General features: G+C 45.6%; 2 protein-coding genes across 3 annotated transcripts in view; one reads left to right on the top strand and one right to left on the bottom strand.

Moving 5' to 3' along the window:
- Positions 1 to 4,726, top strand: part of DMBT1 (deleted in malignant brain tumors 1) — a 54,446-nt gene extending 49,720 nt beyond the window's left edge. The window contains 3 exon segments of the mRNA XM_067711176.1: positions 1,407 to 1,795; positions 2,433 to 2,704; positions 4,177 to 4,726. Of these exon segments, the coding sequence (XP_067567277.1) occupies positions 1,407 to 1,795; positions 2,433 to 2,704; positions 4,177 to 4,343 (828 nt within the window). The 3' untranslated portion in view covers positions 4,344 to 4,726.
- A 1,848-nt stretch (positions 4,727 to 6,574) lies between these two features.
- C16H10orf120 (chromosome 16 C10orf120 homolog) overlaps positions 6,575 to 14,027 on the bottom strand; it is a 69,284-nt gene continuing 61,831 nt past the window's right edge. For both annotated transcript variants that reach the window (XR_010935724.1, XM_067709160.1), the window contains one exon: positions 6,575 to 6,869. The gene's annotated coding sequence lies outside the window, so the exon portion shown is untranslated. The remainder of the gene's footprint in view (positions 6,870 to 14,027) is intronic.

Here is a 14,027-nt window from a genome sequence, read left to right as displayed (position 1 = left end):
AGGCTCAGCGGCCATGGCTCACGGGCCCAGCCGCTCTGCGGTATGTGGGATCTTCCGGGACCGGGGCACGAACCCACGTCCCCTGCATCGGCAGGCGGACTCTCAACCACTGCGCCACCAGGGAAGCCTCTATATATTTTTTTAAGAGTAAGGTTGTCTTACATTTTAGGGCTTCTGTTTAGGCCACTATGGGGTTATTTCTGCACCTGTTCTTGCAGAGGCACCCACGGCTGGTGGGAACTCGTACCAGGCAAGGACAAGTTTGCTTAGGACCATCACAGCATTTGGGAGGGAAAGAGTGTACCACCCCCAGTCTCCACCTGGGGATGCTGCTCTTGTGCTCACCTCCCCTGCGGCCAGATGATCATGACCATGGGGCCTGCAGGGGCGCTTGCTCACTTGTGTCCTCTTGGCCATTTGGGCTGGTTGCTCCTGGCACCATCCTTCTTTCATCACAAGTACTTTTGCTGGACTTCCGTCCCCTGGACCTTTCCTCCATTCCACGGATCTTTATTGATGCTACTGATGCTATAGTTAACACCAAGCCCTGGGAAAAGAGAGATGCTTAGACATCACCCTTTCCTTGAAATGCTTACAGACCACCAGGTGTGAGACTCTTGTCTCTGGAAAGGTCACTCTTACGAGACGGTAGGCACATCAAACAGCGTGAGAGACCAACGTTCTTATGAATTTGCTGCTTCATGAAAGGCACAGCAGGAAATGGTCCTGTGGTTTGGGGAGTGGAGAAGCAAAGCGTGACAGGAAGTGCTCCGGCATTGCCATGGCCTCCACTCCAACCCCCACACACACCACCACCACCTTGTTGTCCATATGAGCCTCTGGGGAATTTCCTGCCCCAGAGGTCAGAGACCTGCCGCAGCCATAACTCTGGATCTCTGTTGCTTCAGGCTCCAGCAGCTTCAGACACCAAACTGCAGTAACTACTGACCCATCCAAACAGCACAGTGAAAACGAATCCTACTAGCCCCTCCCATGACTGCCTCCCCTGATTTCTCCCAGCAAGAGTGAGAATGAAATAGAACAAGCCAGAAGCGTCCTGAGCCATGGAGACCAAACTCAGCTTAGTCATACAGCAGGGGTAGGGGGTCATCCAGACACCCCCATCTTTCCATAAGCAGCAGCTCCTGGGAGGCACCAGCACACTGTGGTCCCCATCACGTGGCAGAGGAAAGGGGATGTGTGAAAGGAGGGAGTCTAGCTGGTGAAGTGTATCCATCCCAGGGAACGGTAGCCATGGTGATAGGCATGTGCCGTCTCTGTGTGGTTCTGGGAAGCTTTTGAAATCTTGCAGCATCATTTCAGTCTCATTCTCACCCAAAGCAGCAACGAGATTCCCTTAGTAGGTGACGTTTGCCTGACTCTGCTCGCCTGCCTGTCTCTCCCAGGTGGATAATGATACCATCACCTACTCCAACTCCCTCAAAGCAGCTGTTTCGCGTGGCATCATCAAGAGGAGGAAGGACCTCAACATTTACGTCAGCTGCAAAATGCTCCAGAACACCTGGGTTAACGCGATGTACATTGCTAATGACACCCTCGCGGTCAAGAACATGCAATACAGCAATTTTGACATGAACATTTCCTTTTATACATCCTCTTCATTCTTATATCCCGTGACCAGCAGCCCATACTATGTGGACCTGAACCAGGATTTGTACCTTCAGGCTGAAATCCTCCATTCTAACGCCTCCCTGGCCTTATTTGTGGACACCTGTGTGGCGTCACCATCTCGCGATGACTTTACATCTTTGACTTATGATCTCATCCGGAGTGGGTAAGGAGTGTCTTCATGGGGTGGACTTCAGCCTCTACCTGATAACTCACACACAACCAGCCCAGAGCTCAAGGAAGGCAGACTGGGCTCCCGGTAGCTCCAGCTTAACTAGCCAGGCTGTCACCTCTGGGCACCTGGAGAACTGAGTGGCCATCAAGCAGGTTAGCTATAAAGTAAAATTAGACTGAGTGACTAAATTCCAGGCAAGCCTTAATATGAAAAAAGACATGCCTGTAGTGGGAAAACGTTGATTTTGAAGCAGATGGAGGTTGGGATGCCTGCTCTGCCCCGTCCCAGCTGCATCATTCTGGACAGGCAATAGCACCTCTCTGAGCCAGTTTCTGCAGGCATCAAATGAGCGTAGTGGAGCCCATATCACAGCCTGTTGGAAGGATTAAACAAGAAGGAGGAGATGGGGTGCCGCACAAAGAGCCTGTTGGAAGGATTAAACAAGAAGGAGGAGATGGGGTGCCGCACAAAGAGCATGCCAAGCAGGTGGTCCACAAGGAAGGCTGTGAAGGCAGCAGGTGGTCCCCTGACCGCCACCCTCTGAGGAGGGTGCACAGCCCACGGGGTGGGTGGCATGAGGAGTGCAGTGCCTTGTTGAGAGCTGACGGTGACTCCTCTCCTCCTCCAGGTGTGTGAAGGATGAAACCTACCGATCCTACCACCAGCCCTCACCCAACGTCCTCCGCTTCAAGTTCAATTCTTTCCACTTCCTGAGCCGCTTCCCCTCCGTGTACCTGAAGTGCAAGATGGTCGTGTGCAGGGCATACGATGCCTCATCCCGCTGCAGCAGAGGCTGCATCGTGAGGGCCAAGAGGGGCGTGGGCTCCTACCAGGAGAAGGTGGATGTTGCCCTGGGACCCATCCAGCTGCAGGTCCCGCATGCTGAGAAGAGGAGCCTGGGTAGGTGGCCATCTCCCCACCCCACCATCTGCCGGGGCCCAGGCCCGTGCACCATGGGGACTTGGGTTGCTTCCGTGGGTGTCCCGTTTCCCCTCGAATAGGGCTCCTGTGCTACTCTGGGCGATATGAAGTGGAGCTAGACCTGGTTCTCACCTTCTTCCAAGAGCTTCTGGTCTATGGGGGATGCGCGTGTAGGGTTTGGTCAAGACAGTTCTAATGTGGGACACAGAACACCTGACAGTTTTACCCTCTGGGTTCTGAATACCCAACCTCACACTCATCTGTAAAACAAAAACGTTAATACTTACCTCTTAGGACTGTTGAGGGGGTTACACAAAATACTGTTAGTTGCACTGCTCTGGCCCTTGCCTGGTATAAGCCACTGGCTGCAAAGAACGGTGATGTTGTTACTATCGTTATTGTCACCAATGTTAACGTTAATCATCACATTATTACTTATAATGATGATGACAAACTGTAGCCCTGGAGTAGCGCATGCAATCAGGGTCTGGGCAGGGCCGTGTAGGTCCAGGCAGGACTGGTGTATTCTCACGGCTCCCAGGGGTTGATCCTGGAAAAGCCATTTCATTTTCCCCATCTAGACGGGGAGCAGATTTCCCACTGTGCTGTTCCGTTGTGCATGTGGGTGAGGAAATGTTTGCCGAGGGAGTCCCATGATTTCTGGTCCAGGCCGGGCCAGGTCAACAAATGTGGTGGCCTTGGTGACAGGGGCAGATGTGGGGCGGCGCTAGAGTCACAAATCCTCCCGCAGTCACAGGCTTCACCCTACAAGGATCTTTGACAGCTCTCTCCCCTCAGGGCCCAGATCCAGGCCCTCCCCTGGAAGTCTGGCTTGCTTCCAGGCTCTTTCCTCCCATCTGCAACATTCCAGGCACCTTTGGAAGACCTATTATGTGCCAGGAGACAGAGAACTAAATACATCAAAATCCTTGCCCGGAGGAGCTTCCATTCCAGTGGGAGGGGACACAGTGCGGCCATAAGTCACCTGCATGGTACCCGGGGGCTGGAGCTACAAGAGAGAAGGAAGGCAGGGCAGGGGGAGGGGCAAAGGCGGCCGATGGGGACTCTGCTCATGTCTCTCCTTTCCCTTCTCTTCCCACCGGCACTGCAGTAGCTTAAGTCCAGTGTCCCTCCTGCTGGGACCTTTGTGCCCATCTCCCAAATGGACTCAAATGCCCCAACTCACTCCCCTCCCGTCCATCGGGAGCCTTCAGCCAGATCTTATGCCAAAGGCCAGCTCTGACTTCCTGTTCACAAACCTTTGCTCCTGTTGGCTGACAAGACACTGGGAAATCTGCCAGGGCTGACACTCAGCTGCTCCTTGGGGTCTGACCTCAGTTTCCTGAAAGGCACTCTTTTCTCCCTTCTTTTCCCCGCCCACCAAACAGTTCTGATTGCCATCACCCTGCCCTCGGACCCCCGTCCTTACTTCTCTCCCCTCTCCTTCCCAGACCGGACAGAGGTTGACCTGGAAGAGGAGGCCAGCGCCCAGGGGAGCTACCACAGCACCACCATCCTTGCTGGGGTCTTCCTGGTCGTGCTCTTGGCTGTAGCAGCCTTCACATTGGGGAGGAGCACCCGTGCTGCCCATGGCCAGCGTCTGAGCTCTAGGATGTGAAGCAGGAGATAACGCGCGATGCTCAGACACAGGCCCCCATGCTCTGGAGCCCGAGAGAGGAGGGAAGAAACCAGTGTCCAGAGCTTGGCACATAGAGCACCCAACTCTGGCCCAGGTGCACAGTGGTGGGTGGTGGAGGAGGGGGTGAGAAAGATGGGAGCAGGTTTTCCCAGAAACACAGACTTGGTGCTGGGACAAAATGTCAGTCAAGCAGGTGCTGGAACCTGAAATCCCACGTGAGGCAGTGAGCCACACGCTAGAAGCAGCAGCGCTTTTTCTAGATAGAATTTCTTTTCTGACTTTTTATGAACCAGCTTCTTTGGCCTGTGGTGTATATCTTAGTGTATATCTTAGCCTTTTCTTATTATAGGACAAGCCAAATAAAGAACTTTTTCAAAGCAAGTGTCGGTTTGGTCACTGTTTCCAGCGTCACATCTAAGCACTAATCCCTTCATGTTAGGTAGGTAACGTGGGCTCCCACAAGGAGTGAGAAAGGCCACGGGGCCCTGCCCTGTCGTGCCCCTGAGGCAGAGGAGAGTGCGGAGTGAGCAGTGGACAGATGGGGCTGAGACAGCTTCACCGCATCCTCCACGCGCAGCCCCTGGGGGTCTTCACGGGCAAGGCGGCTGTGATGGGCAGACAGCCATGCCCACATCAACCTGCCTCCCCTCCCTGGACCCATTACAGCCTCCATACACAGGGCATGGGAGGCAAAGTTGGGCACATTCCCTTCTTGTACGTGTCCTCAATGGAGCAGGTAGTTGTAGGAGGGCTGAGGTTGGCCCAAGGGGCCTGGGGTGGTGTCAAGCTTGGGGTGTGGGCTGAGAGGGTGAAATGTCAGGAGCTCATGGGGGAAACAGGACAGAAAACTCTCGACCGAGACCCGCAATGACCCATGACATGTCTGCTACCTCCCACATGGCCTCCCATGAGGTGTGAAGTGTGGAGTAGACTTGGTGGAGGGTCAGGAAGTACAGGAAGTTGGAGCCTTTAACATCTGTGTGAAAGCATCTCCCACTAGGTTGACAGGAGACCTGCTTGACACCACTGCATGTGGTTGGCCATCTGACCACTAAAACCTCTGTCCCCTGTCCTTCGGCCACTGGAGCCTCATTTATATCACCCTGGTTTGGGAGGGGACCACTCACCCTTATTTTCCTGGGACCTTCTTGGTTTGGCACTTCTGCCCCTTGTCCTGAGAACCCCCTCTGTTCCCCGACTAACCAGGAGGGTTGGTCAGCCTAAACTTTGGGCAGCAGGGCTAGCGGGGAGCTGGGGTCTAGGTTCCCATGACAACCATGCAATGTAGCAGACAGGATGGAGAAGCAGGCAGGAGACCAGGCCGAAGTGCAGCAGCCGAGGTGGCTGCTACCTGCCTTGATGCCCCGGACACAGGATCTGGGAGACGGCCCTTAGCTCAGGTGAGTGTCTGGTCTTTTTTTTTTTTGGTCTCTAGGGGCCAAGACCAGATGGGTGAGAAGACCTCAGGTTTTACTCAGGACTGGATCAAGACCCTGAGTTACGAAAGCATATGGGCCTTCATGACGTGTGTGTGCGTGCGTGTGTGTATGTGTGTGTGTGTGTGTGTGCACGCGCACATCTGGGGTGGGCTGGATAACGTCTTCCAGCACCACGTGAGGAGCTAGGCCAGCACCACTGATGTTCACTCTCCAGTGTGTGAGCACAGTGACGTCTCTGCCTGCGGGAGAAGTGGAAAAGGGAAAGTGTCTAGTGGGGAAGGGTCCCTGGTGGCTGGAGTCACAGGACCCCATTCTAACAAGATGTCCGTTTCAGGAAGAGATTCCTAGAAGGAAGGCTAGTCCTGCTTTGACTTCCCTTCTTGAGGGAAGGTCTAGCTCAGAGAGAGAAGAAGCCATTTGAGAGTTGTCTGCCCTTTTCTGGAGGACCAGCTGGAAACTGCAAACGGGCTGCCTCCGCAAAGCCGCAGGCACTGAGCCCACCCTGGGGCTGCGCTTTGCGGGAACGGAGAGCAGTCAGATGAGGCCCAGGACTTTTCCTTGCACTTGTTCTCAGTTTGTAACTGCATCTGTAATGTGCCTGACTCTTTTCTCTAACACAGGGAAGCAGACTGACGTCCTCCCTGGAGACAAAGGCTGCTGAACTGGAATTAGGTTTGGCTTGTAGTGGTTGTGGGGGGGCAAAAGCTTATCGTTACCCTCTTAGGGTTTTATGCGGCAGGGCTGCGGCTTCAGTTGACAGAAGACCACTCAACAGGAGGAAAACATACAAGTTTATTTAATGCAAGTTTTACATGACGTGGGGAGAGACTTCAGAAGAAATGGAAACCCCCCCAAATTGGGAAACCTACTTGCTTTTATATGTGTTTCAACAAAGAGAAACAACGGTGGAAAAGTAATTACACTATGTGAGGAAGACAAGATACTTAGAATTATTTTACCAAGGTCTCTGTGTATAGAATGCTCTGGACTCAACTTTATGTCCTGATGATAAGGATGTTATTTCCTTCTGGCATCAGGAGGATGCATTTCAATGGCAACTTGTCTCCTGTTTTTAAGAAAAAGAAGGAAGGTCAGAGTGCGCGTGAGTGTGCTGTTGCTTTTGATTTGTCTTTTTTCAAGTGTCTTTAAGTCAAAACAGTCAATATGCCATATCAACATACTTTCTGGTGGCAAGTTCTGAATTCCTTCAGGGTAAACATGAAAACAGGTTCAAGATTTTAAATAGGCTCAATTGTTTTAAAGCTAAGTCATTTCAAACTTTAGAGTCACTCAGGAGCCTCTCTGGTTGAGCTGGTGCAGGGCAGTGATCTACAGTCCTCCCGTTCCCAACTGTGATTCTTACAGAGTTGGCTCACCAGTCACTTTGAGAAATGTTCCTTTGCCTTTGCGTAAAAACCTCCCTGAAATTCAGCCCATGACTATATGGATAACATAGGAAAAAATCAAAAGCTCACATGGGTTCAAATAGAAAAGTAATGTTTCTAAGATCTGGAAACACTGATGACACAAAAATGGCCAGTAGGTTGAAGCTCAGGGGTCAACTGAGAGCTGGGAGCCGCCGTGTCCTCCAATGACATGACCTGCTGGGAGGGCCAGGAGCCGGCCAACCACATGGGGACTGACGTGCACCCACCCACCCAACGACCACCAGCTAAGGGAGGCTGATGAAGATCTTCTGCTGGACCTGGGGCCCCGCTGTGGGAGACAGAAGGTGGACACAGCGCAGGCACTCCTGGATCTCTGACTGGATCTGCAACTAGATCTGCAGTATCTCTGCAGGAGATCCAGCTGGCCCAGGAAAGAGCCACGGGGAGGTGACTGTGAAACCACTAGGACCAGGAGAGGAGAGTGTGGGGACGGAGAATGGGGAGAGGGCTGCGGGAGACACAGGGATCATGACGATATCCCGCTCCACATGGACCTACAAAACCAAATCACAACACATTTATTGAAGGAAATGCTAAGCATGTTGGCCAAGGAAATCAACACCTGGCACAGAAGTTTACTCTGGGTTAGTGTGTTTGGGGAGATGGTTTTTTGTTTTGCCTCACGTGTCTAAATGACCAACTTTATTTAATCAGTGACAAGTTTCCTCAAAGGTGTTCTAAAAGCCATTTGGCTCTTTTATGGTTTTTTTTTTATATTTTATAATTTTATTTATTTTTTTATACAGCAGGTTCTTATTAGTTGTCCATTTTATACATATTGGTGTATATACGTCAATCCCAATGAACTGGGAGACTGAGATTATTTTTAACGATGTCAAATTTACATAACATAAAATGAACCATTTCAAGGGTACTTCAGTGGAGTTTGGTGTTATCACCGTGTTGTACAGCCACCAAGTCTATCTAGTTCCAACGCATTTTCATCAGCCCTAAATGAAGCCCACAGCATAAATGGTCATCTCTTTTCCCCTCCATCCTGTTGGAAGACTGACACTACCTTGCCACCATCCGTCTGCTTCTGTCTCTACAGATTTACCTCGTCACTCCAGATTAATTTTTAAGAACACTCCTGCAAAGACTGTAATAGGAATCTTGAAGGAGATCAATGGTATCTTGAAGGCATAACTTCTGACAGTTAAAAAAATAATAATCTATTTTGAAATAATTTCAAAGCCATATGGGCAAGAATCTTCAACAAAGTGTTAGTATGTTGAATCCAATAGTGTATACACACAATCATGTGGGATTACTTATGGGTATGTAAGGCTGGTGGAACATTCAAAAGTCAATTATTGTAATCCAGCACATCAATAGGGTGAAAAAGAAAAATCACATGATCATAACAATATATGCATGAAAACGTTTGACAAAATTCAACTCATTCATCATCAGTATTCAGGGTAAAATAGGAACAGAGGGAAACTTCCTCAACTTCAGAAAGAATATGCATAAAAACCCCATAGCAGGCATCACACTTAATGATGAGAAATTCAAATCTTCCCATGAATATCTGGTACAGGGCACGTATATTCCCTCACACCACTCCTTTTCAACATCATACTGGAAAGTTTTGCTTCCAGTATGCAATAAGGCAAAGAAAGTAAGTAAAAAGTATTCAGATTGGTAAGGAAGAGATTAACTTTGTTCACAGATGACATGATCGTCTCTTAGAGAATATGAAAGAACTGTTAAGAAAAAAAAAAAAACCTCTTGGAAGTAATACGTGATTATACCAAGGCTGCAGAATTAAAAAGGTTAATATACAAAAGTCAGTTGCTTGCCTATATATTAGCAATGAACAAACAAAATTTGAAGTAAAAAACACAATATAATTTACATTAATACCCCAAAAGTGAAATGCTTAGGTTTTAATCAAGCAAAATTTTTACATGATCTACATGAGAAAAACTACAAAACTCTTTTGAATTAAATCAAAGGGTAGCTAAGTGAATGGAGAGATAATCCATGTTCGTGGGCAGGAAGACTCAATATTGTCAAGATTTTAGTTCTTCCCAAATTGATCTATAAATTCAATGCAATCCCATTCAAAATCCCAGCAAGTTATTTTGTGGGTATGGACAAGCTGACTGAAAACTTTATATGTGGAGAAAAATGACACAAAATAGACAAGAAAATATTGAAGGAGAAGAACAAAATTGGAAGACTGACACTATCTGACTTCAAATTTTCTATAATGCTACAGTTATCAAGACAGCATGAACAACTCATACAGCTTAATATAAAAAAAAAGCTCAATCAAAAAATGGGCAGAAGACCTAAATATCAATAGAAATTTCTCCAAAGAAGACACACAGATGGCCAACAGGCACATGAAAAGATAATCAATATCACTAATTATTAGAGAAATGCAAATCAAAACCACAATGAGGTATCACCTCACACCAGTCAGAATGGCCATAGTTAAAAAGCCTACAAATAACAAATGCTGGAGAGGGTGTGGAGAAAAGGGAACCCACCTACACTGTTGGAGGGAATGTAAATTGGTGCTGCCACTATGGAGAGCTGAATGGAAGTTACTTAAAAACCAAAAATAGTGTTAACATATGATCCAGAAATCCTGCTCCTAGGAATATATCTGGAGAAAACTCTAATTCAAAAAGATACACGCACCCCAATGTTCATAGCAGCACTGTTTACAATAGCCAAGACACGGAAGCAACCTAAATGCCCATTGACTGATGAATGGATAAAGAAGATGTGGTATACATACATATATATATATATATATATATATACACACAATGGAATACTACTCAGCCATAAAAAAGAATGAAATAGTGTCATTTGCGGTAATGTGGATGGACCCAGAGATTATCACATTAAGTGAAGTAAGTCAGACAGAGAAAGACAAATATCATATGATATCACTTATATGTGGAATCTAATCATGTATCATGGTATTTACACAAAAATAATTGAAAACTTATGTTCACACAAAAATCTGCACTCGAATGTTATGCAGCTTTATTAATAATTGTCAAAACTCAGAAACAACCAAGACGTCCTTTGGTAGGTGAATGAATCAATAAAGTGTAGTACATCCAGGAATGGAACATTATCCAGCACTAAAAAGAAATGAGCTATCAAACCATGAAAAGGGACTTCCCTGGTAGTGCAGGGGTTAAGAATTCACCTGCCAATGCAGGGGACATGGGTCCAATCCCTGGTCTGGGAAGATTCCACATGATATGGAGCAACTAAGCCCATGCACCACAATTACTGAGCCTGTGCTCTAGAGTCCACGAGCCACAACTACTGAAGCTTGCGTGCCGCAACTACTGAGGCCACATGCTGCAACTACTGAAGCCTGTGCACCTAGAGCCAGTGCTCCACAACAAGAGAAGCCACCACAATGAGAAGCCCGTGTACTGCAATGGAGAGTAGCCCCTGCTCACCGCAACTAGAGAAAGCCCACGCACAACAATGAAGATCAAACACAGCCGAAAAAACAAACAAAACCAAAAAAAGAAAAGACAAATGGAAGAAACTTAAAGGCATATTGATAAGTGAAAGCCGCCAATCTGATAAAGCTACATACTTTACCATTCCAGCTATTTGACATTCTAGAAAATGTAAAACTATGAAGACAGTAAAAAGGTCAGTGGTTTGCAGGGCTTAGGGAGGAGGGATGAATATGTGGAGCACAGAGGATTTTGAGGGCAATGAAAATACTCTGTGTGATATTATAATGATGGATATATGTCATTACACATTTGTCCAAACCCACAGAATGTTCGAACACCAAGAGTGAAGTCTAATGGAAACCACCGACTTCAGATGATTATGATGCTTCAATTTTGATTCATCAGTTGTGACAAATGTACCACCCTGATGAGTTATGATGATAATAGACTAGGCTATGCATGTGTGGGGCTTGGGATATGTGGGAAATCTCTGTGACTCCCTCACAATTTTGCTCTAAACCTAAAACTGCTTTTAAAAATAGTCTTATGACAGGAATTTCTTGGTGATCCAGTGGTTAGGACTCCGAACTTCCACTGCTGGGGTCTGCGTTCAATCCCTGGTTGGGGAACTAAGATCCCACAAGCTGCACGGCATGGCCAAAAAAAAAAAAAAAGGTCTCATGAAAACAAGGGTAATGAGACAGATTTTTAAAATAACTATTTTATCCATTCATCCATTCATTAATTCTTTGATTCAATAAATGTTTATTGTTTGCCCAAAAAAATGGTATTAGTAATTCAAAGTGTCCTGCATCAAAAAACCATAGTTTTTTAAAGAACTATAACTCTCACCAAAATGGGTATAGAGGGAACACACCTCAACATAATAAAAGCCATATATGACAAGCCCACAGCTAATACCATACTCAATGGTGAAAAGTTGAAAACATTTCCTCTAATATCAGGAACAAGACAAGGAGGCCCACTCTTGCCACTTTTATTCAACACAGTATTGGAATTCCTAGCCACAGCAATCAGAAAAGAAAAAGAAATAAAAAGAGTCCAAATTGGAAAGGCAGAAGTTAAATGTCACTGTTTGCAGATGACATCGTAGTATACATACAAAATCCTAAAGATAAAACCCAAGAACTACTGGAACTCATCAATGAACTTGGTAAAGTGGCAGGATACAAAACTAATATAAAGAAATCTGTTTCACTTCTATACACTAAACACAAACTATCAGAAAATGAAATTTAAAAAACAATCCCATTCACAATCACATCAAAAAGAATAAAATACCTAGGAATAAACCTAAGGTGGTAAAAGACCTGTACCAAGAAAACTATAGGACACTAATGAAAGAAACTGAAGATGACACAATCAGATGAAAAGATATACCAAGTTCATGGATTGGAAGAATTAATATTGGTAAAATGACTGTAATATCCATGGCAATCTACAGAATCAAAGCAATCCCTATCAAAATACCAATAGCATTCTTCACAGAACTGGAACAAATAATTCTAAAATTTGTATGGAAACACAAAATACCCTGAATAGTCAAAGTAATCTTGAAAAAGAAGAACAAAGCTGGAGCTATCTCTCTGCTGCCTGATTTCAATCTATGTTATAAAGCTACAGTAATCAAAACAGTCTGGTACCAGCAGAGAAACAGACACATAGATCAATGGAACAGAATGGAAAGCCCAGAAGTTAACCCACACATATATAGGCAATTAACGTAAGATAAAGAAGGCAAGAATATACAATGGGGAAAAGACAGTCTCTTCAATAAACTGTGTTGGGAAAACTGGACAGTTACTTGTCCAGCAAAAGAATGAAACTAAACTACCCTCTTATATTGGTCACAAAAATAAATTCAAAATTGATTAAAGACCTAAATGTAAGACTAGAAACCATAAAACTTCTAGAAGAAAACATAAGCGTTTTGACATTGGTCTTAGTAATATTTTTTGGATATGTCTCCTTGGGCAAGGGAGACAAAAGTAAAAATAAATAAGACTACTTCAAAGAAAAATCTTTCACACAGGGAAGGAAACTATCAACAAAACAAAAAGACCACTTACTGAATGAAAGAAGATATTTGTAAATGATATATCTGCTACTGAAATAAGGAAGATATTTGCAAATGATATATCTGCTACTGAACTGAACTTGGGTCCACATGCCTGATGTGCAGCAAAGCCAATATATTGACACTGGGTTGTGGTCAAGGAAAGTACAGCATTTATTTCTGGGTGCTAAGCAAAGAGAATGGGCAACTTATGTTCATATGGCCTGAAATCTTGGATGATTTTCAGGGGAGGGTTTTTAAAGACAGTGTGAGGGAGAGGGTCACAGGGTGTATTTCAGCTCATGCACAATTCTCTGGTTGGTTGATGGTGAGGTAACAGTGTGATGTTTCAGGAATCTCAATCATCAACCTTCTGGTTCAAAAAGGTCTGGGGTCTACATACTGGTGGTCAGCATACAGTTAACTTCCTTCACCTGGTCGGGGTTTTAGTACCTGCAAAACAACTCAAGGATATGGCTCAGGATATTCTCTATAGCCCTTAAGGAGGAACTAAAGGTCCTTGACTTTGTTTTATGGTTAAGCTCTTATTATGTTGTCTTGCTTGATTGCTTTCCTTTGTTTCTGCATATTCTCACTTCTCTGATTAAATTTGTTCTTTGGAACTCAGGGAAGGTGTAGGATGCTAAATCTTCTCTCCAAACAAGAGGAGGGAAACAGGAGGGCGTCTGTCCTCAGGAAAGCCCTATAGGGTCCTATTCTATTTCGTGTCCTAAAAGGGATTAATATCCAAAATTTACAAAGAACTCATACAACTCAACGTGAAAAATAAACAATCTGATTAAAAAAGAGGGTCTGAATAGATATTTTCCAGAGAAGACATACAGATGGCCAACAGGAACATGAAAAGATGCTTAACATCACTAATCACCAGAGAAATGCAAATCAAAACCACACTGAGATATCACCCACACGTATCAGAACAACTATTTCCAAAAGAAAAAAGATAACAAGTGTTGGCATGGATGTGCAGAAAAGGGAATCCTTGTGCACTGTTGGTGGGAGTATAAGTTGGTGCAGGCACTATGGAAAACACAATGCAGATTTGTAAAAAAATTAAAAATACAACTACAATATTAACCAGCAGTTCCACTCCTGGGTATTTATCTGAAGAAAATGAAAAGATATATGCACTCCAATGATCATAGCAGCATTATTTACAATAGCCAAGATATGGAAGCAATTTAAGGGCCCATCAATAGATGAATGGACAAAGAAGAGGTGGTACATACATA

This window comes from Pseudorca crassidens, chromosome 16, assembly GCF_039906515.1.
Source record: "Pseudorca crassidens isolate mPseCra1 chromosome 16, mPseCra1.hap1, whole genome shotgun sequence".
Classification (NCBI taxonomy): Eukaryota; Metazoa; Chordata; class Mammalia; order Artiodactyla; family Delphinidae; genus Pseudorca; species Pseudorca crassidens.
This window is presented reverse-complemented; position numbering and strand designations above follow the sequence as displayed.